The sequence below is a fragment of the Plectropomus leopardus genome, chromosome 20 (assembly GCF_008729295.1).
Source record: "Plectropomus leopardus isolate mb chromosome 20, YSFRI_Pleo_2.0, whole genome shotgun sequence".
Classification (NCBI taxonomy): domain Eukaryota; kingdom Metazoa; phylum Chordata; class Actinopteri; order Perciformes; family Serranidae; genus Plectropomus; species Plectropomus leopardus.
The window spans coordinates 13,652,594-13,680,414 of NC_056482.1; the positions used below are offsets into that span (position 1 = coordinate 13,652,594).

Here is a 27,821-nt window from a genome sequence, read left to right on the forward strand (position 1 = left end):
TCACTTTGGTGTTAATCATTACACCAGATAATTAACTTTAATTTCTTCTTTCTGTACAGTCAAAGTCAAATTTATAACAGCCAATGTCTGATGTACTGGATATTTTGCTTTTTGAAGGGACATTGACATGTCACACTGCAGTCAGCTGATAAAATCATCTGACTTTTAACAAAAACAGCTTCCACCTGTATCACACTACCTTCCTCAGCAGATGGAGTCAGAGTACGTTTCTCATTACACATCGTGCATAAAAGAAGGAGCATAGTAGGATGATCTGTTTTCTACCTGTCGAAGGCTGTGATGGATTTTAAGTTTAAACTTTCCAACAGACAATAATTCACGTGCATAAAAACTCTGTACAGTGCAGCACCTGATAGCTTTAAGACCACTGAGACGTTTGTGTCCACAACAGTAAACATTTTGTGTGTCTTTGGAAGCAAAATGTTAAGGCCTCCTTCATGTCAGCATTTCTTATTGTGTGTGTGACTGAAGCCAAACAGACAACATGAATCACGACGACGCGTCATCGGGTGTAACACAAAGTGGACAAAAGACGATTTTGCTCAGTTGATCTCCCAAGTGCAAAAAATCTCCCAAGTCTTTACAACCTGATGCCACCCGTGGGACGTACAGGAGGAGTCAAACTGCCAACAAGCAACTACAGGACATTTTTGTTTTAAAAGATGTCATCAGAGTGTGGGACTGACAGTGGGGAGGGGACACTCACCCTGTTTTTATGACAGCACAGACACGATTCAACTCTCAAAACAGGATGGAGCCATTCCACTTTGTTAGCAGAAAACAGAGGTAGCCCACAGACGGACGTGATGATGCTTTATAATCCATCAAAGTAATCTCTCTTGAACATTAGCTAGCTCAATCATTTAAATCTTCCCAACAATAACATTCAAGCCACAGTTTATGAGAAGATTAATAGCTATTATCTCGGTGTCGGACACAAAGTTTTGATCATAGTGGAGGTAGTGGTGACGCTGAAGGGGCCAGTATACACTGTTAGTGAGTTTGTCACACAATTAAAATAGAAAGGCCAAGTCCCTCCTCTTCCCAGTGGACCACCATGGGGACCTTATTTCCCAAAGAATGATTTTTGTTGAAGATGACCAGAGACAAATAATGTTTTGATCCTGATTTATGCCTTAAATTATAAAAATATGTTTCGTCAATTAAATCAAGAAGTTTGTTGCAAAGCTGTTTAGGTGTAAGACTTTGACAATACATAATAACAAAGGCATAAGTTTCTATCTCATTAAAGCCACGATGCCTGGATGTTTTGTGCCGGGATGTACTCACATGAGCAACTGGTCTTACTCGTTCTTTTGCCTCCCGACTGATCAAAAGGCTGTGAGTAGTTGGATACACACAGGTAATATAACGCTAAGTTTGTGTGTCAAACATAGCTAATTTAGCTATAGCAGAGCTGAAAGCGAGCTAGCTGGCTCTTAGCACGTTAGTGACATATTTCGTGCGAGATGGAGGACAGGTAGTTCACGAAGTGGTTTCTAGGCCCCCGGAAACATCACTCAGCCTTGCCTCCAGTTTTTTTCAGTTGCCATTCACGATATTGCAGCAAAAAAGCCCCAAATGGCATTTTTTAACATTGACCAACACTATAAAAGTTGATAAGACACCTCGATCTGTAAACAATGCGAATTATTACTGTTTCCGTGATGAATTTTTGATTCAGAGAGGTTAAAACTTTCTATGAGCCAAGAAAAGTGACGTGATCACAATGTTAAGTCTACTGCAGGAGAAACACTACTACAGATATTCACTGAGCTGCACATCCCAGAAGTAAACCAGGAAGCCAGAAAATCTTTTACCATGTGTGTCAGGTGAGCAATTCTTAATGGACTGAGAAGGTGCCATCTTGGCATCTGGTCTCCAGATCTACTAATATATCCAACCTAAATGGTACTACACCAAACCTCCAACAACTGCAACCTTCTCAACTAGCTAAATTGTTTTTAAATTGTTAATTATTATGTTATTTTTTGGCACAACTGAAACAGGATCAAAAAATGAACTGTCTCTCATTGCTAACTACTGTTTTTTCCCAAAATAAAGTCCCAGGTGAGACGTCGGAAGGCGAGGTACTAGCATTTCCTCACACCTTTCTGACGTCGGGTTATGGGGATCTCTGTCCGACCATTTCTATGACTTTCTGAAACCGACATGAACAACCACTTTACACTGGGGTTGTCCAGCTGTGTGGAGGCTAAAAAGGTGCAAAGCATTAACCTTTTCTTTAGCTCTCTTTTTTCATTCTAACCACAATTCTTACTGCCACTTTTCACGTGTGCAACCTCGTGCAACACCATGAAAGTCTTCCAAGAGAAACAAACCCTTGTCCCCACATTTGCACGACCACGGGCATGTGGTACAAACCACTTCTTTTCTAGTGTAACTTGGCCCTAACTGTATAACGGTGTTTTATGGGGTCGACTATGTGAAGTCTACACATAAAACAGGTCATATTAACTGGATTGTGGTTGTGATACTTGGGCTCTACACAAAAAAAGATGCAGCTCCACATGAGATGAGTGAGATATGAGAAATATTAGCAACACATCACAAAATGAGTGGACAACAGTTACCAGTATGAGCTGTCCGCAGCAGCACAAATGCATAAATGTACATTCTTAGAACAATTTCAGCACAACTTAAAGGACAGAAAAATGACAGTATATAAAGTTTCAGTTTAACACAGCTTAATCTATATCTCTTACCTATTTTTCTACCTATTTTTCTGTATAGCACAGATTATTTATGAATTTTAAATCAACAAGGACTAGCTTTATATAGCTGCTTTTGGTTATGCTTTTTTATTTTTGCAGGTCTGTTATTTCCTAGTAAAATCCTAGGCTATTTCCTGGAAATAACTATGCAAATTGGTACCATGTACAAAGAAAATACCATTTTATTTATTTACTAGAAATGCGTAGTAAACATTAGGGATGTAAATCACAAGTTTCATCACAATCCAATATTAAATTGATTCTTCATTCTATACAATATTTGCTGATATCACTAAGTCATCCATGATACAACTGTGATTCAGTAGCCTACGATGTCAATAAATACCCTCATTGTCATTTTTTGGCTTCTTAACATTACCTGCCTGGCATTAGGCTGCTTGCACAGTTTGATTTTTTAGAAAGGATGTGTGCTTGGATGGAAATGGTGACACACGTGCCAAAGGAATTTAAAAATAAAGGCGTATCTTAAAGATGAAGATACGTATTGATGTTTTCACTCAATATTCTTTGAAATGATACATCGATCCTGATCACCTCCCATTTATTATCAGAAACTTTATACTCTCTATACATTATACTTAGTCTGCACTGAGTTGCCTGTAGAAGGATTTAACTATTTTCACAATTAGCTGGTAATAACTGGAATTGTTAGTAGACTAACTTACTATGGTGTCCATGTTCCATATGACTGGTACCAAGCCGCAGTTTTTTTTTCCAGAAAATCTCTTTAAAAAAAATTCAGAAATTACAGACCCAAAAAGTAAAGCTTCACCATTTTTTAAAATGGATAAATATCACATCTGTATTGCTATACTGAGTCCTTCTAAAATTTATAATTTCATTTTAATGGTTTTTATATAATGCAGCTTGGCAATTTGTTGCCATTTTAGGGGTGAAACTGCCTGGAAATGCATCAATTTCTGATTAACTTTTATCCATCTGCACATGGCATATACAGCTATGTGATTGGATAACTTCCCAAAATGAATAATTATTTTCAGTATTAATTATCCTTTCCACTGTTTTCTCGATTAACTGTTTAGTCTATAAAAAAGACATCCTTTAGTGTTGCTGGGGACAGTTCATAGCACAGAGCAAGAGTCAAGTTTGAAAACAAGAATAGAATACATATTATTACAGTAAATGTAAATAACCAACACTTCCACGTGAGACAGAACAAACTGACACTGGTGCTGTTAATGAGTGTGGAGTTGCATTGCTGGTTTTCCTCCCAGTTACCCCTCACCGCCTTGGGGAATAATTTTAATCACAGGACATTCAGACGGCCACAAGTCCTTGTTTCCCTGTGAGCTCTGGTCTCATCAAGCCCAAAATCAAAACACATTTGCTTAAACAAATCAGGCAGAAAACTTCAAGACCTCAACATTGCCCTCTGCACAAAATCATTAGGAAAGCTACTCCTTTTAAAGGACACATTGACATTTTGATGTTAGCCAGCTGTTTTCATTTAACAGGCACAGTTTTCTGCCTCTGAATGCCAGATTCTCTGACAATTAAAGCAGACTGTTGGCATTCCTCGCTGAAACACGGGCATACGACTCGCTGCAAATCAGTGGTGTTATTGAGAAATGGTAATGAGCAATTTCAGTTAATAGAAAATCTATTTGCTCAGAATATGAACAGGTGCGTGTTGATGAAAAGCAACTTTCAAAGTGTCAAAGTTTCCAGTTAACGTCGGAAGAAGGGTCAAACAAAAATGACTCTCTTTGTTTCCCCTCCCAGTAGTATGTTACTACACCTATAGTGCATACAGTAGTGGTGTTATTTCTTCAGAGGAAGCCAGAGACGCATCTAGTGTGAGAATGGCCCGAGTGGTTAGCTGATAAAGAGAGGGCAGGGGAAGTAGCCATGCAACGTTATTCATTCAGGAAGCATGAGAGAGGAAGAACAGGAGGAAGTGGGTGAGACGGAAAGTGAGGAGGGGAGTGAGATGGATTGAGTAAAGCAAAGGCACGACAGATTGAGTACAAAAAAAAAAAACGTAACCCCTTTGTTTCACTAGCCCAGGAGTGAGCATGAGGCTTGTGGCGGCCAGTGGGTGGGTCGTCGAGTTAGTCAGTCTGTAAGCGGGTCGGCTTACCTCTGGCGTGTCTCTGCGCGTCTTCCTGCTCGGTTAGCTACTAAGCCTACTGACACAGTGATGGGGGTCTCTCAGGCAGGCTGGGAGGGAGCATGAGTGTGTGTTAGAGTGTGCGTTTGTGTCAGAGAGAAAAGGCGTCAGGGCTGGTCCTCAGTATTGTTCTTTGAAATCTTTTCTGTCTGTCTCGGGGGGAGGGGGCCCTGAGACCCTCAGCTCTCCTCGGCATCGGCCTCTGTGATGTGTGGCCTCCTCAGTATCGGTACATGTCATAGGTACTGACCCAAGATGAAGGAAAAGCCCACGAAGGAAACCTGCTGAGGATTTCATCCAACTGAGCAGTCCTTCTATCTTGTCCAAAGAAATAGTGGGTGGAGATGGCGACAGAGATCATCCCCTCAGGGCCCGATGGGTCGGGCTCTCTCGGAGGCTGATAGACGGGGAGATAGAAAAAAACAAATGAATGCCAGCACAGACAGTTAACATGTGAGAGGATCAGAACCAGACCAGCAGTTTAACCAGGCTGTAAAGAAAATCACCTTGTCTTTAGGTTGATAATGCTGCATGTGTTTCAGCTTATGCAATGGATTTTAACGGTCATGGAGTTTGTCTGAACCCATGCAGTTGTTAATGCAATTCAGTAATTAGACTTTAAAGGTGTTCACATGACAGTTAGACAATCCAATTGCATCCTGTCACGACTTAATCTCCTGCAGACATCACTGAGGGAGATGATGAGGTGAAGTTTTGCAGAAATCAAGTTACTCGAGGAATGAAAAGAATGGCATAAGAAAAAAATGAACATCTGTCAGAGTACTAAGTCTGTAAAAGGTGCAGCAGTACCTGACAATTAACTGTGGACAAGAAAAAAAACATCTTAAAGGGATACTTAGATAATTTGGGTAGAAAAGTTTTATTCGTTGGGAGTGTCCAGTGATTAGGTCTTTCTGAGCAGAATTTCACAAAGCGTTAAAAAGCATACTCAATATTGATCTGCAATTTTCTTTCCTAGGATGTGCTGATTTTAAGGCAAAAAATTCAAAGAATCTTAAAAAAGAAAACCTCATTTGAGAGATTTAGAGGACGCTGTGAAATATAAAGCATTTCGAGTTTTTTGCTTGTATTTATTAATAATTTCCTATACATATGTTTCAAACATGGTGTTTCAATCCTACATTTGCAGGGTGCTGACACAGTTTGATGCATATAAGACTAGATAAGGAATAGCTCGGTGTGTAGCGAGTGTGTGCTAAAAGCAGACGGGTGTTGGCAACCGGAGCAGAGAGGAGATTAACAGTTAAGTTGTCCAGTGACAGTAAATGTACAGTTTGGGTTTCAGTTGGTCTCTGAATAAACACTGCAGCTCCTCAAGAACCAAGTAAAGCAAATGTGTTGCTTCCCAACTGCTGTGTAAAAGTGAACGGGGTTAGGCCTCAGCATAAACTTTGGCCCTGGAGGCAAAACAGGCTCCCCGGAGAGCGATTAAAAAGACATTTCAATTGTGAATGATTGCTCTGTTTCTTTGTTATTACAGATTAAAATTTCTCTGAGAAATTAAATGTATTGATAGCATATTTTTGTACTTAGACAGATGCATACATGTATACATATGCATGTGTGTAGTTCCCTCCGTATCCCCCAACCACTGCAAAAAAGGGCTTGCCTGAAAGCTATGGTGTAATTCAAAAACCTACAAGCATTTCCTAAAAGTGGATCTATTCCTTTAAATACACAAGGTATTAACATAACAAATCTACATTACTCACTGATACTATCCATATTTTATATTGACAGGTTTGTTAATGTTTACTGTCCAAAAAGTTCTTCCATCACAGTATAACAGCTGACATTGACAAACACTGATGCTGTCGCAGATTTTCTCGTCTCACCAAAAACAGAAAGCAGTTTGAATAATTCACATGAAAAAAAAAAAGTTGAGTCAAGGTATGAAATATTTAAAGGTGCAAAAAATCCAGAATGCCCACTAAGCTGCAGGCTGTACCTGTATTTCAAACCAGAAGGTCCATGTGGGGGCATCGAGGCCGTGGGAATAGAAGACAAAATATTCTCCACTCAGGTCGAACTGAGGCGTCCCGTCACCAAAGGACCATGTGGAGAGGCTGGTTCCTCGGTGAGGCATCAGATACAAAGACATGTGGCTGGGACCTGCACAGGACACAACATGCACATATATGCACACATACACATCCAGATCAGCCAACTGGATAATGACTATATCACATTATTGATAGTTTATATCTGTGACAGTGGCTGTACTTAAATGGTCTGGCAACAGAAACCGACACCGAAAACTGAATGTACTAAAATTCGAACAAAAATGCATGAACTTCAATAATAAATGGCTTGATAATATTACCTTAAAAATAATGCAATTGCTCGTGTAATATCTTGCAAGCACTGCTCACAAATGTCGCTGTTGAGCATGTCACATGATCTTCCTCTGCAGATTGAGTTTGCACAGTTGTCTTGGAAATTCAGTATAGAATGTTGTCAAAAATGTTTTGCCGACATACTATACAATGATGTCTTCATGACATTTTTTTTTACAACATAGTATAAAATATCATTTTGGTGACGATTTGGTGCCATCGTGACATTTTTTAAAGACATACTACACTATGACGTTTTGGTGACATTTTTCACAATATACTTGTCGTGAGGGTAATTTGTCAACTAATGTTTCCAAGATCAAGGCTTAACTTTCAATCAGTAATTTAAAAAAATGTCTACACAGTCATGATCTCAGTGTTGATGTAAACTCTGCATTCCAACTGATGTGTCACTGGATATATTCAGTATGCGCAACCATCTCTGTCTCTGTCTGTTTTGTCTGCGAATATTCTGCTGTCATCAGCCAAGATTCTGGACTGCTCATGTGGCTCAAATCCAACTGAAGTCACATGACAGCAGTGTTGAATTGCAAGTCTTTTTTTTTAACTGTGTCGCTTATCTCTCTTCCTAGAAAGAGTGTTTTTAGGCTACATCCAGACTAATAAATTTCAATTTAAAGCTGCATTTAAAATTAAAAAACTATCTCTGTACACACAAGATTTTAGCACACTTTCCGAAATAATGTCCATCTATACTAACACACCATATCACATGACCATTCACGTACACTTGGGCATGCCTGTAATGGTGCTAACAGGAAGCAGATGTCTGCTGTGTGGTTGGCTGCTTCATTATAGAAAATAATACAGAGGGAGAAAATGGTGAAAAGTAAGAACAGAAATGTATTTGTCTGGAGCAACAATGGAAATGTTACTGAAAATAACATGAGTATAAAGCAAGCGAGGCCACAGAAAATCGTTTTGGAAGATTGGGAGGGCGAATATGCCGACATATTGAAGCAGAAAAGTATTATCCATCACCTAAGGAAGCTGTGGCTATAGGAAAGGAGCACCCAAAAACCAAAAACGTATCAAGCAAATGATGACGCAGACACCAAACACCAAAACATGTTTTGGTGTTTGGTGTCTGCGTCATCATTTCCAAAAATCTCAGTTTAGACCCGACCAGCCTGAAACCCAACTGTCAAGGTTACGTACTAAAAACGGGGTCTGCACTGTTTTTAAAAAGTCTCTGTTTTAGGAGCAGTTTGGACGCTAGGTGCAAAAATAGCAATAGTATGCATTTTTAAAACAAAAATGTATGTGAATGTAGCCTTAATATAATTTATGTTGGTTTGGCCAAATAACGTTGTCCTGACCTTTCACATTGAAGGTCATCTTGATCGTCCCCCAGCTGGTCTCCTCTCTGGACAGCAGGCTGAACTCCACAGGAGAGGTGGGAGACACTTCTGGTGCAGGAAGGTACCAGTTCTTCCTGCAAATACACCAAAATATTTGAGGCAAGGAAAAATTAAAAGTATGATAGGTCTATAAAGGAAGATAATCGCATCAAGCAAATGAAAAAAAAAAAAAGAGCTGTCAGCTACAAGGCTACAAACTACTGACTTGCTGAGGAACTTCACAGGAAGGAACCAGGGGTAACCACAGAAGGGCCGGTCTTCACGGCAGCTGGTGCGAACGCTGTCGTTGATCTCGGGGATGAGGGGTGTGACGTGCTGTATGCCTGTGTAATCAAAACTGTTGATCCACAGACCTGAGTCTCGGCTCTCCACCTGGCCCTGGAGGTTGTGGAAGGTCCGCGTCGTATGCTGCAGAAGGGTGGACAAAACATTTTATTTACTTATTTTAAGAAAACATCTTTCTCCAAGCTGCCAACTGTTTTTCAGGCAAAATTACTTGATGGAGCTCTCTGTGATTTACATCAGCAGGTGGAGGAGTGAAATCACTTTTAGCACTTTTATTCAATCACATGGAGAGACGTCATGGTGTGCCATGTCCCAGTTACAAAAACAACATACAACATAGGGGCTTTGCATTTCACCTGCTTCCAGCAAAAGATTTTAATGATGTAAGCAGGTGCTGCACTGCAGGATAGTCAGCTGAGGCAGAGCAAAAAAAAAAGATAAGAAATTTAAAGATAATTCTACAGCAGACATCTTCCAGGCTTCCCACACTTTTTTACAATTACATTTTCCAGTAACTTTTCCACGACATTTAACCACATTTTCTTGACAGTATTAGATTTTTAATTTGTAATACAAGGATCAATGTATGTTTAAAACTTTTCCAGGTCTGGAAAACAGACTTTCTTCACTTTTCCAGAAATTTCATGATCATGGGAACTCCCATGTTCTCATGGCAATGAAAGTTATTTATGTTGGATTTTTCACACTATTAAATTAGCATTTTTAAAAAGCTTGTAAAATATCTAACAATCCAAAATATAAAAGACAAATTTAATGAATTTTTACTTTTCAAAAGGATGACAGTGTACAGAAAAATGTGACTGTGTGAGAGATATCTATGTCCTTTCTCTAGCAAGAATTACAATAGATGCACATGTTTCGGTGTACATATTTATGCTTCTGTTTGTGTTTCTGTGTGTGTGTGTGTGTGTGTGTGTGTTGTGTTGTGTTGTGTGACTTTGAACCTGCAGGAAAACTCGTTTTGGTCGCGGGCTCTCTGGACTGCCTGAATAAGGAAAAAGGAGGCCGCAGGACATCAAGAGGAACATAAAGATGAAGACTGTGCCCAGACCAGCCAGGATCCACTTAGTGCTCCGTACCAAGTAGATAAAATGAAGCTGAGACAGAGAAATATAAAATGTTACCAGAGTGGAGGAAAAATATACACTGCAGTCTTTTTGAAATTACAACAAATATGAGAACATTTTTTGGTGAAGTGGTGGATTATTAAGACAAAGTATCCCAAAAACCCGAAGCTTCCGTCTGCAAGATCTACACAAACTTTTACTGTCACTCAGCCAACTATGCACAGCCGTTGGTTTCCTTATCTGAAGTCAAACAATAATGTAAATAGACTGCTCAAACAACACTGCTGCCAGTAGCTTAACCAACATAATAAAACCGGTTTGGTCACGTTTATTCTGTCCTGCATGCACTCTCCCAATGTGATTTCAAGGTGATTCTGCTGACAAATTTGTTGTTCAATAATGTTCATAATGTGGAGCTACTCACAAAAAAGGACGACAGGAAGATGGTTGCCAGGGTGACCAGGGAGGCCATCACCACCTCAGGAGGTATTTCTGTGCCACTGCGACCCATGATTGGTGTGAAAATCTCAAACACCACCCAGATGAGGAACATGAAGTGGACATAAGGCAACGCCAGGCCCAACAAATAAAGCATGCTGTACTTCACTGATGCTCCTGAAGAAAAGATAGAGAGGCGACTGTTAGTCACATCAAATGGAAACTACCAAGGATCAGACCGTCAAAATCTTTTGGCTGCCCCACAGCTATGAATATCTCTCTAAGGCCCAGCCCACACAGACAACTGAAAAAATTGAATTTTCTTATCTTTTCTCCTCAAGGACAATTCCTGTACAAAAACAATGAAAACACAACTGAAGCACTGTCAAAAGCATGCAAAACCAACAGGCGGCAAGCCTTCTCACGCAAAGAAAAGAAAGAAGATGTTGGCAAAATCAATCAATCAATAGTAAGAGGATCAGTGTCGCCTTGAAAGGAGGCTGCCAGGGAAGGGCTGATGTTTGTTGGTGTTATTTATTATAATTATTTTTTTTCATCTCCTCTCATGTTTACATTTGTAGAGTATTGTAATTAATCATTATATGTTTGAATAGTAATGAGGTTTGTTCTCTGACCTCAGAAAAGCTTAAAAAAAGAAAAAGACGATGAAATTGGCCAATTGTCATCTTTGCAGGTGTCTAAACAATTACGTTTGCGGTGTGGCATAAAAGTCATTAAAAAAAAAAAAAGGAAAAAAAGAAGGGCTGATGAAATTTGTAGTCGTTTTAATTGACCTATAAATAAACACTAGTAGTGAATAAAGTTAACTAGAATTGAGTGTTTACCTCTATGCTTAAATTCTTTTGCCAGCAGCAGCCTGGTGGCCAGTGGGAAGGCCACCATTAGCATGGGCACGTAGGCTGAACACAGGCCCTGCTGGGTCAGCCACACCAGGCTGCAGCACCACAGAAACAAGCTAACGTCGAAGAAGAGATCGCCGAGCTCCACCAAACGGACACCCTGCATGGAACACATACATAACAGCTCAATACAGAAGAGTTATGCACGAGCAGATTAGACAGGGTATGCTGTATTTTGCTTTGATAAATGGGATATAGCTAATGTGCAGTTGAGGGAAAAAAAACGTTGGGATTGAAATCTGTTGACATAGAGGAACGCTAAAAAGTGTTTTCTATTAATAGTGTGTATGTGGTGACAACTCGTACTTCTCACTCAATGCCCCTGTTTAATTAAGGAACTAAAGACTCATACGAGGAGATCAGATCCGTTGGTCAGTACATGCTGTTAAGTACAAGACTACCTTTAGCCCTTACATAAACTATATAAACAAAAAATATCACATATCTTATTAAAAAATCACTGCAAGTAAGATGACTGCTAACTCATGAGTGTTGTGGATAAACACTAAACAGGCACAAAGAATCAGTGAAATGACTTGGAACTTTCCACAACAGGAAATGTACATAATGGCCACAGTTGTATCCTGAAACAATAAACTAAAAAGTAACAGCTGTACTACTGCAGGAAGGCTTGCTGCAATATGTTGTTATTTCATTAACAAGGACAACATCCCACGTGTACACAAGGCAGTATTGTTTCATCAAAACGTTCCACTGAACATCATGATCACGGCCTCACTGAGATGCACTCGCCCGGCTCTTCTTTCACAATAACTTTTTGGTTAAAGGATTTGCCAATCAGCAGTTAACTCTCTAGTGTTTGAAGGGAGATTTTCGCACATTCAACAGTCTCAGTTGCCTTGCATTAAACAGTATTGTATGAGTCTTGAAAAAAGCAGAAGTTGCCGCACATTGCTCTTGCTCAGTGTCACAATTTATCGGTCATACTAACATTTCGGTCCCTCCAGACCTTCATCAAGACAATTTAAAATACCCTTGATGAAGTTCTGGAAGTACCGAAATATTAGTATAACAAATAAACTCTTTAGTGTTGTCATAAATATATCAATTACCAATAGATATCAACTCTGAACAATTAAAAAGGTTTAAATACTAATTTTTTGAAGCACTGATACACCGATACCAGCTGCACTTTGTCGCTCTCTTATTGTTAATGTTTACTAAAGTCATACTGCAGCTCTACACTACAAACCATGAAAATAAATATTGTCCTTGTCATGTTATAGCCTTATCTTTTAATAAAAAAAATAATTTGCATGCCCTCAACGCCAAAATTTTCTCTGTGGTTTTGAAAATAATATTGTATATCGATGTCTTTCAAGGGATTATATACACACACACACACACACACACACACACACACACACACACACACACACACACACGCACACAACAGATCTGTACAGCAGTGTATGGTCTTGCATCTCTGCGATGCAAATAAATCTCCAACCAGAGCTTAATATAGCAGATTCTGGCCTTGACTAATTGTCTCTAATTCCACTCTCTACATGTTCCTGTGTATGCAAAAAAAGTGATGACTTTTTTGTTATCTGTTTCAGAGTTCTTGTGGTTAAAGCAAAACAGTGATTCTCAACCAGGGCTACTTATACTGCTGAGGGTTCTTTGGCAACTGCCAGGGTGTACGTGGAAATATTGTGGCAGCTAATGTGATGAAGACAATATTTTTTATATCTAGTCAGCTACATATTACAACTGCACAATGTTGGAAATTAGAGTGAAAAAAAGAGTAAAACCTTTTTGTTCACAATTTCAGTGTTAAACAGGGTGAATAATTGAAATATAAAAGGTTATTTGGGGGGTGAACTCGTCCTTTAAGCGATAGAAGTACAAATGAAAACAAGACTAAACTGACACTGACATTTTCACTGAATAAAAAAAAAAAATACAACATCGACTGTTGTATCCACTTTTATATAAATCATAGTTCTATTAAATCCTATCTAAAATCAATATAAATGAGAACATTTGGAACATGATGGATTAAAGTCTGGATGCCACTAAACAAGAATACCAAATTATCAATAGCCAAGCAAATCTACTGATATTTGTAGATGCAGGCATCATTTATTTAATCTTGTTTGAGGACTCAGGAAGGCCATTTAAAACGAGGCCAAAGATATATTGTGCTCTGTCAATAGAGATTTTGTTTCATCAGAAATGAAGCCTTATGCGGTGTGGCTGGCACAAAGATTAGTCTGTGTCCTCTCTGGAAAATGGCCATGAAAAGCTGAAGTTCATTATGTGGTTAGCTCAGATGAAAATACATTTTGTATAATGGTTCAAGGCTTATATTTGCTAAATGTCAGAGATATAATAGGTCTGTTGAGCTGCAAGAGCTGCTCCTGAAATGCACAGCATGTACAGAGTTTCCCATAAAGTCTCTAACATTGGCTCTGGAAATGCAAGAACAGGTTTTGCTATCAGCAGGCAGAGATGAAAACATCTGATAGCTGGAAAACCACAGCGAGGCAGGTCAAGTGCCTCTCAGCCGTTAATGCGTATTTGGTGAATTATTGTGTTCATGTGACTGACAGATGACTGCTGGTGTCACACTCAGAAAGAGCTGCTGATCTGTAATGGAGGAAGAGGAACTACATGGCCTTCTCCTCTCTGCACTTTAGTCCCCATAAAATGTCAGTAAACATGGCATATTAGACTTGAGTAAATAGTAACACAACAAAGTTTACGCTGTGTTCAAAAGTCAGATGTAAAATCATGATTCTTGGAAGAGAAAGATATCAATCTAAGTCCAGCTGGTCGACATTCCTCTGCTTCAACAGAGCAAATATTTTAACCTTTTGTCCAGCCTTATGATTTTAGCATTTCGCCATTGAACTCAGCAATTTTCTGTACAGCAGTGTGTACACTTGTACACTTTTTTTGTCCCATTCAGCATGTTGAATTGGCTTCAGCGATGGCGGAGCCTAGCAGTAAAAGAAATCAGTTTGACTGGCAGTTCAGCTTAGCGCAGAAGAAGAGAAAAAGAAGTGAGGAAAGCAATCAACCTACTAAAGTCAGGAGGGAATGAGATCGAAACAAACTTGTCATATTAAGTAAGATTTCTTTTTTAGCCATTGGGCTCTTTAGCTCTTTAACTGGCTAAATAGCACCTTCAAGTCGTCCTGTCGGCCTTCCAGTTTCCCATTTTTAATGACAAATACAGACTACCACTGCCTCCTGCTATGAAGAATTATTTCTTCTTACACAGGTGCAGAACATATTATGTGCTAGTTGACTGCTGCCTATAGTATTTGTGGTGTGTTCAAGTGCAACTTTTGGGCAGAGATAAAGGGAAACATGAGGCAGTGCAACAGCCTTCACCGTCACTAGTTCTTCAATGTCGTTTTGCTGTGTCTGGGCCTTTTAGGGGTGGTGGTATGTGGATTTTGTAGGGGTAATCAAGAAAGCATATAAATGTATTTCCCAAATGTTAAAATATACCTTTGGCGGAAATCCTACAATAAAACTTACACTTACTCCGTAATACAAGTTCTTGGCCAGCGTGTGAACGAGGATCATCTTGCCTGTAGCTGCGGTCCCATACAGGCATATGGAGGCGTAGAAGTGGTTGTACCAAAACATGGAGCGACCCAGCAGAGTGACGAGCAGAGCGACAATCAGCACTGACAGCAGGGTGATGAACCAGCTTAGGACTGCTACGCCTGTGGCACAGGCCAGATCTCGGACATATCGGCCACCTGAGAGAGATGGAGAGGACGGATGTAAATGAAGACCAACACACAAGAATAGCTCTTCTAAATCTAATACAGAAAATTAAACAATAATTTGGATTATGCCCCAAAGGTTGGGATTAGAAATTTCCTATTTAAACACTTGACAGAAAGACTTTTAGATAAGCCACAAAAAGGAAAACATGCAACACACACATCCAGTATAGGAAATGGCATAACAACATCCACCACAGGAAGTGGCAACCTACCCCCATTGCCTGGCAGTGAAGCTTTCTTGGCCAGATAAAAAAAAGTGACTGTGGCTACCATGTAGTTTAGGATAGTGCCAACGCGGGCTGGGTAAGCCACCACAACTACACCCAGTAGGTCAAAAAACACCATGTTGCCATGACGATACTCTGAGGAATCAGCCAACTTCTCTGACGTCACCAGGTACCTCAGAACTGCCAGGATGTTGTCGCCTGAGAACACGAAGTCAGTTTAAAGGTGAAGAGGTTTAAAGTTGAAATGTGACACAACAAACACTCAGTTGCATTGAGCTTCTTTGTTTTTGGCAGTAAAGAGTACAGCAGGAGTACAGCAGCTGAACTGCCTGAGAGTACAAGCAGAACATCCTAACTTAAAACCAGGAATGGACAGGAGACTATATGAATTCATGGAAATGGACAAAGTTGTAAATGCTGAGTTTACTCTATTGTGGTTTGTAATTTCCACTATTTGTACTTCTACCCCAACAATAAGAGGAAGGAAATGGTTAACATGACTGCATATGAAACAGATAACGTCACTGTAAGATACGCTCATCCTTTATTCAGCTGACACATCATACACAGTAGACAAAGTTTATTGATGACCAGAAGGGACAGGCTACACTGAGGTAGTGGCCTTTGTCATTCCTGCCGGACAATACAGACAAAATCTGGAGCTATGAGACCATGTGCAGATGAGTACTGTGCTAATATGAAACAACATACTAGTACGTGAAGATGTGTTACTTTGTACTGGGACTTACAATCTCTGCTTTAAGTTACATTACCATTGATCAATTAGAAAATAGCATGACGTTAACTCTTGGCAGTGGCCAATGTTTATTGGTGTTTTTTCAATTTTGCAGTGTCTCAATGTTGTTTTGTTTATTTGCGGTCGAACATGGACGACAGTTGCGAACATACCTAGCTGCTGATTTGGAGAGGAAGCCACTGGCTGGACAAGGCTCTGACACTCTGGCATGATGTAAGAGTGCAACATGTGCCTTGTAAAGTTAAAGAAAATGATGGCCGTGTGGGAGTATTAAACTGTCTCGGAAACAGTTGGCAAAATGCAGTTTGGGAGATATGTTTTTTTGAAGAGGACCCATTTTTCGGAAATCCACTAAACTCAGATACTGTAGAAATAATAACTTCTGTTCCCCAGTGCTGGCACAAATAGCACGTAAATACCTATGTGATCAGTGCACCAGCAATGACAGCGAGCTGCTGCTCAGCTCTGCATCTCCCATGTTCAATAAGAAAAGAAATAGATTAAGCTACAACAACACAGAGATTATTATGGTTTAGTTAGTACAGGTATAAGTATGTAGGTAGTTGTACAGCAGGCTAAAAAGACATATAAAGCTGTGATTTTGAAAAAAAAAAAAAAAACAAAGAATCTTTTTCATGTGAAAGAAAGCTCCATTTAAGGTTGTTTCATAAATTTGTACAACGGAATTTGTGCTTATTCAAAGACAACGGAGGCAAAAAAGGACTGAACAACTTTCAAAAAAAAGGTTTCGTTATTTTTTTACAATGTCGATGTTTTTGTTTCTTTGGCACAAAAGGCAAAATAAATAACAACAACAAAATAAATATCAATGACAAAATTAATAGAAAATTCTAATAATATAATATAAAATCATATTATGAAATTAAATACTTCTGATTCTGAAAAAAAAACAAAACATCCACATCGCTATTGGCTATCGGCCACATTGTAATTTAAACATCAGAATCGACCCGAAATCAAAACATCTCAACAATTATTTTTAAATGCAATTTAGTTCAATCAAATGTATCTCACTGGTAATTATAGTGAATAAATGTATGAAAGATCTATGGAAGATATCAAGCTGTATATCATACTTGCTTTAACAAATTATGATCTTGCACATACACTACTACAATCCCACACAGTTCCACATCCATATCATGCAGGCTACAATAACACTCGCCACTCGACGCTCGCCATCCTACTCTCCTAAAATTCTCTCAAACACACAGCTACATTTTTGTTTTTTCCATGACAGGATATGTTGAGAAAGGCACAATCCACTCACACACACAACTGTCTTAGTCACTTTATACTATTTAATGGTGCTTGGGAGAGATTATGATGCGTGTGAGCAAATGTGATTTCATGACCCAAGCAGAAGTGTTTCAAATAGGATATCTGCATGTGTGTGAGAGCAAGTCTGATTTAATGTTCCTCTCATAATTATACAACAGTTATATACTGGTATATGGGTCACGTGGAAGACTTCACATGAAATTGGCTACAATCATGATGCTGAATGTGAAAGAAAAATTTGGCGACGTGAAGGATCAGTAAGAGGTCGCTGTGCGGGTTACTGCCGCCTGAGGCCAAGTTTCTTTTATTTGTGCTGCCCTATGTACTGCTGCCTGCATGTCTGCACAGTTAACAGTACACACACACACACACACACACACACACACACACACACGAGACAAAGCTCCATTGTTCTTCTGCCTGGTAGGCTCACTGTGGCCTAAAAGTGTAAACAACAGAGTGTACAACATCTACTTGTTCATGCTGGGTTCACTGCTTAGCCACACAATTCTGTTCAAAGCAATGTAACCACAACTTTCCTTTCTGATTTAAATACAAAAATTATGAGATTAATATTTAAAATATTAACTCAACCATTTGCAACGGTTAATTTGCCACTTTCTTGTTAATATATCGACACATCTTAAAAAATAGATCCAGGTTTCATTTGGACAAAAGTGAATCTAATTTAGGGCGACACTAGCCTTGCACCTTTCCCCTACTTTGCTGAAAAGCAGAGCTGTGAAAAGAGAGATTTGAATGAGGCGGATGAGGCCAAAAACCTGCTGTGTTCATCAGAAGCATCAACAGAGAAGAGCTACTGGTCTATCTCCTCATTTGCCCCCGTGCTGTATCTACTCTCCACCATACAAAACTGTTCTGCATCCTTCTCTACAGACTAAAAATACCTCCTACCTACCTCTAAATTTTCACTTTCTCTCTCTAATAATTCATGCCTTTCACGGTGAGTTACTGTACACAGAATAAGAGCGGGGAGATGTCCAGTATCTGCTGAGAGAGAGAGGAAAGATGCCAACTGTCTTGAGTTTTTAGTGCTGACTGACTGGATTCTCTGCTAAGTAAAGCAAAAATAATTCAGCATCACAGATGCACAAGGTAAATAAAGGGCAAGTGTAACAGTAAAAGTCCACAACTGCAATGTATGTTTGTACGCGTTTCTTAGTTTTCCAGGGAAATAATGAGATCAGCAGAGTGCTGACCAATCTGAAACTGGGAGCATAAAGTACAAATGGACGGCGTGTATTTCAGCTGGTGACAGAAAAAAAACGATTTTACCACACCATTTTCCTGCTGCATTGACCACTTTCTCCTTGACAATCAGACACACCCAATGGCCAATAACCGCAGAATCTATTTGCAATGACGGTCAAATAATAGCATAACGTGACACCCATTCAAGTTTTGTACACGTAGATATGCAGAAGTGCGTTTCTGTGTGGTGTGTACCTGCTCTCTGGATCGAGTCTGTCAGGATCCTGTCAGCAGTGTCGTACTTGGTGTGATAGATGAAACCATTTTCAATGAAAGCCAGATCAATTCCTGTAAAAAATCAAATGCACATACACACAAATAAGATTAAAAAAAACACAAACACAAAATAAAAGCGGCTTTGCTCTGTACATTTAGCAGCCACCAGATTAATGTTTTCAGCTTTGACACAGATAGTAATTTCTATACTGTACTGAGGTATTAACAAGTTGAATTTCAAACTTATTGACTTTTAATTAAATATAAGACCAAATTTGCAATGGAAAGACATACCAAAAGTGAAAATAAACTCTCTAAAAAAAAACATTTTAAAATGAACAGAGAGGTAAAATGTCACTGGTGTTACTTTCTGTAATTATGGCTCTGCATGTGCAATTTTACTGCCTTGACCCCATTATCTCAAGTTTAAAAAAGCCTTCGACATACAGCATAGATTGCTTTGTAAGCATTTCCAGGCACTGGCCATAATCACCACTGGTTAAAAAAAAAAAACCTCAAGCTTTTTGACGTTAAACTTCTGTTTTCCTAATCCCATAAACTAACAAGCAGGGTAGCTAGCAGTGCCCAGGTTTAATTATGCAGACTACAGCAGGGAAAAAATAGGGGCATTGTGCGCATTTAGGTGTTGTGTCAAAGTCTGTTCCCCTGTCAGATTGTGTTTCCCTCCTGTTAATGACATTTTAATGCCAACAAAGGAAATTCACATGGTAATATGACTAAAAGAATATTTGATTGGATTTGAATTCAAGAAATTGTAATATTTTTAATGCCTTTTACTAGTAAATGTGTATTTAAAAAAACATTTTAAGACTTTTTCAAGACCTGCAACCCCACCAAGTACTCTGAAGAATGCTATGCATTACCTGGGATGTTGCCAAAATCCCTGTAGATTCGGAAGTCGGTGTCAGAGGGAATGATGCCACTCTGAAAGACCTCCTGGCCGACCACAGAGGCAAAAGGGTGTTTGGCTGCATGCACGTAGGCCTGGACCAGCCACGGGTTCTCAGGACCTTTTAGGGAACAGAAAGATTTCTGTGATATTTTATATAGTGGACAGTTATTGTACTCTCTTAGGCACAATAATTTGGTAGAAGAAGGCATCAAGGGCACTATAACACTGTTTCCTGCTGCCTTAACCACTTCCCCTTTATAGTTTTAGTGATGTAGGCATTTAAGCTTGTTTAATGTATAGAGTAAGTGCATCAAATAACATCTAAAATATAAATGCAATATTACAGGCACCTTAGGACCCATAATCAGGCTGCTAGTAATCCATATAGATACATAATAGTGGTATCCTGCAGAATACAAAAAAGTGGAACAACAGCATTAACTGTAGGTACGTAATACAAAACTAAACATTGATTTTGAGGTCTGCAACAGTGTGTCTGCATCACACAGTCGATCTCTGTAAGAGCAAAAACTGCGTTGCATTCATTTGCACACTCTTTCCAAGTACAGGAGGAAGAAACATTGATGGTGGATTGCACATGCAAATACCGGAGGAAAAACTTGCTATAAATAAACAAACCAGAACAGTTCGTTTGATACGGTACCCGTCTGGAAAACAACCTCCTTGCCCCCGACACCTGCAGCCTCCAAGTTAATGAAAGCTCGCACCTGCTTGGCCCACGGATGCTGAGTAATGAAACCGTGACTGGCCTGATGGAGAGAAGGAATAGAAAATAAGCCCAAAGAGTTAGTGAGTGAGAAAGTAACAATGTCACAGAGGAAATTAAATTAAAAAGATAGAAGTTTTATATCAAATGACAACCCAAAGTGGTGAAGATAAGCTAGTCTGACATCCAAAGTGTAAAACGTGTTCTCGTCACTTCTTTTTACCTGAAGGATATTTTCCTCTGCCCCATTAAAGAGGAAGATAACTCCATGATGAAGAGGTGTAGACTGGTTGGCCAGAGAATGGAGGACTTCCAGCATCACTGCACAGCTCACTGCATCATCACTGGCACCTAAGACAAGAAAACCAGTGAATGTGATTCAAAAAAACCCAAAACAAAACAAACAGCTCCTGCTTGCCTTTCAGATTCATATCAGGCAAAAGGAGCTTGGCTCAGCCTGATATTTACACATTAAGATATGCAATCGTTCACCCAGATCGCTCCACTGTCTCGACTCAGTGTGTCAGTTTGAGATTAGAAAACATGTAGGTGATGGAGCTGATAACGCTGGTGTACATCAGAATAATGTATGAGTGAAGGTAGTACGCTGTGAGTGAAAACATGACAAGAATGCGACTAGCTGGTGAAAACCCAGCTCCCACTGCTTGCATAATAGTGAGAGCACAAAGGAAAAGCGGCAATAGTGAGAAGAGAAGAAAAGAGCATGTGAACAGGGCATGTGATGTGGAAAGATTAAACAGGTTAATGGTGAGGACGAACACATTTCACTGAGAATAAATGCAGAGAGAAAAAAAATGTCCAAAGATCAGAGAGCCTAACTGAGACATCATGTGCTCCAGCTTTCTGGATTGAATGTGTTCACGAGGTGGGGGTGGGAGCCTGTTCACCATCTGTCTGGGTACCATTCATGCTCCTGTCACTACCACTTATGTCTGCTACATATTAATCCGTGTCCCCAAAAAAGCTCTGTGAGAGTTAAAGATGGTGAGTGCAAATCAAAGCATGAATAGTTCACCTGTGCACGTTAAAGTGGGAAAAAGTCATTAGAAGTACTCTGATTTCAATTGTCCGTTTGATGTGCTGACCGTATTTTCCCGTACAAACTTTAAACACAGGTGGACAAAAGTATGTGCAACAGTGAGCTACCTTTTTATTCTGTCTTTTTCGCCCCATTATTATTTTTAGCATGAAAAGTGTTTAGAATTCCAAGAAATCAAAGGCTTGGCAGGCAACTGTGGACATAAATGTGTATCTTCCTGGTCCACACCTCTTGGATGAATTTCCTCTTGTTGGTGAAGCTGTGTGTGCACATTTGTGTCTATGTGTGAGAATATATCCCTCAAACAGGCTCAAGGGTGAGGATTGAAGCAGCGAAAATTCCTGAATTAACACAAGACAAAGAAATTAAGACTGTGCTATCTATCATCAATAAACAGTTATTCCTGTGCAGTCCAGATATGATTCGCTTCGGCATTCAAATTTTCTGGATTGGCAAAATTTCACACTGTGTGGTCCACATGACGGCAGTGCACAGATAAGGGTATTATCATAAAACACATGAGGACTTGTAGATGGGATCTCGTGTCTTGTGCAAACTGAATGAAAGAGCTGCAGGATTTGACTATACAAAACAAAACTTAAAGGTGGTTTCAATAGTGATAACTGGGTAGAAGAAACGTATTTATACTTATATTTTACTCTACATCATGTTATATTTTAAAATGTTAGTATATTTCATTGTTTAATTTAGTTGAGGTCCTTAGAAAAGCCCATTATGGGTTTCTACCTCGCCTGCACATGTAAACGGCTTTCTTTTGCTTAAATGTGCAAATAAATAAAATAAAATAAAAGTCTGCAGCCATAGCAGCTCTATGAGACTATAATGTGACACAGAGATGCTTAAAGGTTGATGGAAATGTCATTATTCTGCAGGTATTGGTACTTTGGGTATACCAAGTACTGATCCACTGTTTAATTACATAAATAAACTATAGATACAAAAATAAAATATAAAAAGATACAAAAATATACATTTACTGAATTGGTATTCATCATTACAATAATTCATCTCACAAAATAAAGCAACACACTGGTCAAAACTCAAGGAGGAATTGAAATTCCATGTATCTCTATAACAGCCCAAACCACTCCTCAAGTACCACTTGTCCTGCATGTTTTGCATCTCTTCCTGCTGTAACACAGCTGATTCAAATGATCAACTGGTTGATAACAGGCTGATCATTTAACACATGCAAAACATGCAGGACAAGTGGTACTTGAGTAGAAAACCTCTGCTCGAAAAGCTGCTCTGTAAAACTAGTGTAAAATGTAAACTTTTAATCACAAACAGTCACAAGGCAGTTCAAACAAATGTGATAAATGACGATTTAAAATAAAACAGGAATACAAATTCTTTGTAGACATTTAATGCCAATAAAAATTTCAATATTGATATAAATCACTATAGCAGCTGAGACTTTAAACCTAGAATTAAACTGAACAGATCAGCCCCATTTTCACAGAAACTTGATCCAGCTGTTTGAGTGAGTTGCAGCCCGATATCAGATATTAGTATTGGATCAGTGCATATGGTCATAAACCAAAGTATTTGAAGAAAATTTAGATATTGGCCCTAGATAAAAAGTGAAGGGATCAATGTTTACAGTGCATCCTCTGTGAAACACAAATGGGAACCTCACGGGGGCAAAACAGGAAGATTGAGGGAATCACTAAAGTCAGTATGCTTCATCCTGTGAGGAATATGATTGTTGCTACAAAATTTCATGGTAATCTTTTCAATAGCTGTTGAGATATTTCTGTTGAGAAGTGGTGGACCAACATTGCTACAGCCATGCTGCCACCGTGGTTAAAAATTAAAACAGAAAAAGCAGAGGAATTTTCTGTAAAGTGCTCTTCAGATCAGACACAGGACAGGAACAGCAATTAAATGACTATCTTAGATACACAAGATGGCACTAAAAGAACTGAAACAGAAGATTTGAGGTTTCAATCAGCTGAAAAAAAAGCTGAAAGTTGAACAAATACACAGGAATTATTGTTCAAGTGTTTATTCTCTTGCAGTTAGTTAAAGATTGATATCTGAAAGCCCTTTCCTTTCTGTCAAATCAAGTTTGGCCCACTGGTGTGTGAATCATTTCTGCATGTATCTACATGCAAACTGAGTGCTAAATCAGTTCATCTACAGCTCACTGTTCATCACTGTCAGAGCCTTCAGCAAGAGCTCACATGCAGTCGGCAAGAGAAGGAGGAACGTTTTCATACCTGGACTGTTGGCCACTGTGTCAAAGTGGCAATTGGCCAGCATGAGATGCTGCGTCCCACCCTTAGGCTCCAGCCTGACAGCAATGTTGGTGATACGGTCATAGAAGCTGGTGAAGCCTCCGAGAAAGTCAATGGAGAAAGTGCCGGTGGGACGCTGTACATCTACCGTGAGCTGATGGGGACCCGCTGCAGTCTCGACCCGGATTTTCTCAATCTGCTCCAACAAGTAGCCCACTGTCAGGACCTCATTCTCCTGGCTGCCCACTGGCCGAGGGCCGACACTAGTGATCTGCTCCAAGTGCCGTCTAGATTGTGAGGCACGAGTGAGAAGAGAGACAGAGAATATTGTGATGCTCTGAGGGGTGGAAAACCAAGACTACTTGTTCCATCACAGTATTACAGCAGCTTATCAGAGCCCTGCAAGTCAATGTTGCTGTTAAAGACAGTGATGTAGATAATCTTGCACTCTTCATTTTGGAAAAATAATAGAATAAACTCAATGAGTCACAGTTGATTTTACTTTAATATATGTGAAATACAACACAAATCTGACATCGGAGAAGGTCCACATGTATGCACGGACACAGCCGGAGCAAAAACCTATAATATATTGTCTATTTCACATTTCATTTCACCTTCGAGGACTCAAAACAATGTTGTGTAACCTTTGGTCCAATCTGTTTATCACTGGAGTCTGAACAGCCACAAGGCCCCCATCTTCAATCGCTGATACTTCTGCTTGCTGACATTTAAATGATGAAATGAAACCAGGTTGAAGTTCAGATATCTTTTCAGACTTTGCTGTTCATTTTGAAAGTGAAGGAATTCAGACCCCACAGTTATGCACCTCTCATTTTCATTTACGTCAGACAAAGAAAGGGTTGCTGGCTGTGATGAAGTAGGTGAGTATTGTGTGAGTATTTTGCCCAAATACTGCTGACCTACATTGGGTTAATAATACGGATTAGCAAGCAACAACAAACTGCTGGATGTGACAGTTTCATTGGTGGATTTAAAAAGAAATAGCACACACTTGATTTGAGAAACTTCTGCTCTGACCCAATCAACAAGTGCCGAAACAATTAGCTGCTTAATCAATTATGGACAGAATCAGCTACAATTTAAACATTTACGATATATTTTATGCAAAAATGACAAATAAAAATGCTGTGATTCCAGATTCCCAAATGGGAAGATTTTCAGCCTTTCCACAAATTTATAATAATGTTTTTCACTATTTTTCTGGTATTTTTTGGACCAAATGATGCGGTTGAGTGAGAAAATAAACAGCAGATTGATATATATTGAAAAACAAATTGTCATCTGCAGACCTGCAAATAAGGTTCAAGGTTTTAAAGAGCGAGTGAAGCATCTTCATAGGCACTGACTGGTGGTCTTGAGGTTGAGTCGGAAAATTGGGTGACGTCCCTCTTTCACCTAATTAACTGAGTGGGAAAGATCTTTCCAAAATGAAAAAGTGACCCCACAAAAGGCTGGACTAGGACTACAATTTACTTATTTTTCATTGAGTTTTATAAGCAAACAAGATGTAACCCGTCCTTGTTAAGTTGGCTAAGTCCTGAGTTTGGACAACTGCACTGACCCGTGCAGGTTACATGTTTCTGTGGAAGTTTAACCTGATCTTTGTCATCAGTGCAGACTCCCGCAGGACATAGAAACAGGAAATTAAGCCAAGCAACCCATATGGTCAGAAAAAGCAGATGCCACTCCTCAACTGTTCTTTAAAGAAACAGCTGCTGGTGGTGTTTGCTGCAGCTGTTCAAGAAAGTCCAGTCCAGTCCAAGATAATTGCGATATGATATATATATATATATATACACATATATATAATAATACAATTGCAATATGGGTCACGATTTAAGATGAAAAGAGATAACAGTATTGTTTGTAATTCATCTTCACTGAAAAGAATTGTAGAAAAATGATTATGATGTGATTTTTAGCTGGGCCTGTACCAAACAAGCCAGTTCCCTTACATCTAGAAAATGATTTGTAGGCCGGGACATCTCTGTAAGCACCACAATATGTCCTTTATAATTATAGGTTATCTTACATTTACCAAAAAACTGTACAGATGCAATTTGCATATTGCTCTTGGCCATATTGCAATTTCAGTAATATTTCAATTAACTGTGCAGCTCTCAATCAAATACAGTAAATGTCTGTTTTTTCTTTGCTTTTTCAGACAGTAACAAAGTCCTCCTTTACAGCTTTTGTAGCACTGACAAAGTGGTACCAAATTATATTAAAGATACCTGAACTGTTGCTTTCATTCCACTTTAACAGCAGCACCTAAGGCACTGTTTTATACTCAGGCTCATAATTCAAATCTGGATTGGCAGGGCACGGACTCATGAAAGCCATGATTGTGACCAAAGAAGCTCAGAGCCCTAATCAGTTCAATGCAGCATGCCTGACTCATTTATAGAGCAACCAGCCAAATGATGGCAAATCCCGTCGCCCAGCACTTTCAACCGCAGCCCTGCGGACCTCAGATTCAGCACCATAATCCCCATCTCTCCTCCTCACAGGGACTGAAAATCTGATAAAAGCTGTTGCTCTGTGAAGCTGAGGAGCTTTGTAATCTGAAAATGTACAGGATGTATAATGTTTTCTATACCAATGCAGGCTGTTTGATGGATTTTTTGTTTATATTTATGTTCTATGAAATGTTCAAGAGCCCAGTGTGATGCCTTGAAATTGATTATTTTGTCTAAAAGATCAGAAAAACACGAAGTGACAATTGTGTAAAACAGGAAATCAAGCTTTTCATCACTATTCATCATGAAGCTGAAAATAAACTAACGGCTGATTTTCAGTTTTGATTTTACTAGTCTGGTAGGCTACTATTTTTTAAAGCACTTTATCCAGGTCATTTCCTTATTTATTTTTTATTTTTTCCTTTTTTTCCCTTTTTTTAAAACTGTTTCTCTTTTTTTTCGTTTAACTAATTTTCAGGTAATTTTCTTGTACTTGTTGGTGATTTCTTCCTAATTTTGGGGTCATTTTTTCATTCATTGCTTATTGCCTTCTTCCCATGTTTTTGAAAGAAATCACCCCAATTTGCTCATGTTTCAAAGGGTTAAACAACTGACTATATATGCAAAAGCTGTGTGTAATGTGTTTTTGATGAAAAGACTCAAGTCCTCTTCCTTACCTTTTAATTAGTGTTCATGATGCACTTCCTGTTTGATATATTAATTCATTAAGTAAGACATTTTAAATGTTTTAAATGTCTTCTTAAAAAAATAAACTTGCCATATGTAACCTCACCTGTCTACTTTTCAAACTTGAATTTCGAGGTTATGGAATAATTTCGTTGTTTTTGTATGCGGGGATCACAGGTTTTAACTCACTACATCATTTTAAGTCCAGTCCTGGAGGCTGCTGCACCTCTTTTCCCCTGAGCTAAACTCCTTAAACACGCCGTTATACCGCCTGTCTGCGCTGCAGGTTACCTTGGAGGTAATAGGTGCAGGTGTAGGTGGAGGGGAGGGGCCACCCGGTAGTGGTTTCTAGGCGGGTCTGTTGCCAAACTAGAGGAAAGGTTAGCTGTGTCTCTCCGTTAGCCAACATATAAAGACAAAACAGGTGAGTATAGCAGCAAACGGAGTCCAAAACTCACCTGGCTCTCTCAGCGTTGAAGTCGCCGGTTGGCTTTCCAATGACGAGCTGCTGTAACGACAAATGAACGAGTCCCCACAGCACCAAAATAAACACAGAGACCAGGGAAGCTGCCAGCCCTTCCCGCAGCAGATACAGACTCACTTCAGGCTTCTTCTTCGGGTCACCGCTGTAGCCGTTATCCCCGCACCGGTCCCGGGAACCGTCGTTATCCTGAGCAACATAATTATGCGTCCCGAAGGGTTTTATTCTCCTGACAGTGGTGTCGCTCTCCATTTTTGAGCCAGCGGTCTCTCAGCTGCAAGCGTCGC

The 27,821-nt window shown here is 39.4% G+C and overlaps 1 protein-coding gene across 2 annotated transcripts; it reads right to left on the reverse strand.

Annotated features, from left to right (window-relative positions):
• On the reverse strand, positions 1 to 27,821 carry LOC121959564 (endoplasmic reticulum metallopeptidase 1). 2 transcript variants are annotated; one of them, XM_042508943.1, is made up of 15 exons: positions 27,512 to 27,821; positions 23,866 to 24,170; positions 20,786 to 20,913; positions 20,500 to 20,605; positions 19,807 to 19,953; positions 18,902 to 18,994; positions 15,361 to 15,573; positions 14,898 to 15,118; positions 11,304 to 11,478; positions 10,445 to 10,635; positions 9,898 to 10,050; positions 8,853 to 9,055; positions 8,606 to 8,721; positions 6,878 to 7,041; positions 1 to 5,305 (listed from the first exon to the last, which is right to left on the reverse strand). In XM_042508943.1, exons 1-15 carry the CDS (start codon positions 27,784 to 27,786, stop codon positions 5,129 to 5,131), a joined length of 2,667 nt encoding a protein of 888 aa, XP_042364877.1. In that variant the 5' UTR covers positions 27,787 to 27,821; the 3' UTR covers positions 1 to 5,128. The 2 variants fall into 2 exon arrangements, with proteins under 2 accessions (XP_042364877.1, XP_042364876.1); XM_042508942.1 differs by having other exon boundaries at positions 14,892 to 15,118.

Coding starts and splice junctions, on each gene's coding strand:
- LOC121959564 (XM_042508942.1), bottom strand. CDS start 27,786: ATGGAGAGCGACACCACTGTCAGGAGAATAAAACCCTTCGGGACGCAT. Junction 19,954..20,499: donor GGAGGTTGTTTTCCAGACGG/GTACCGTATCAA, acceptor GTTCCCTAAAAG/GTCCTGAGAACCCGTGGCTG. Junction 11,479..14,891: donor ACTTGTATTACGGAGTAAGT/GTAAGTTTTATT, acceptor TGTTCCATGCAG/GGTGTCCGTTTGGTGGAGCT.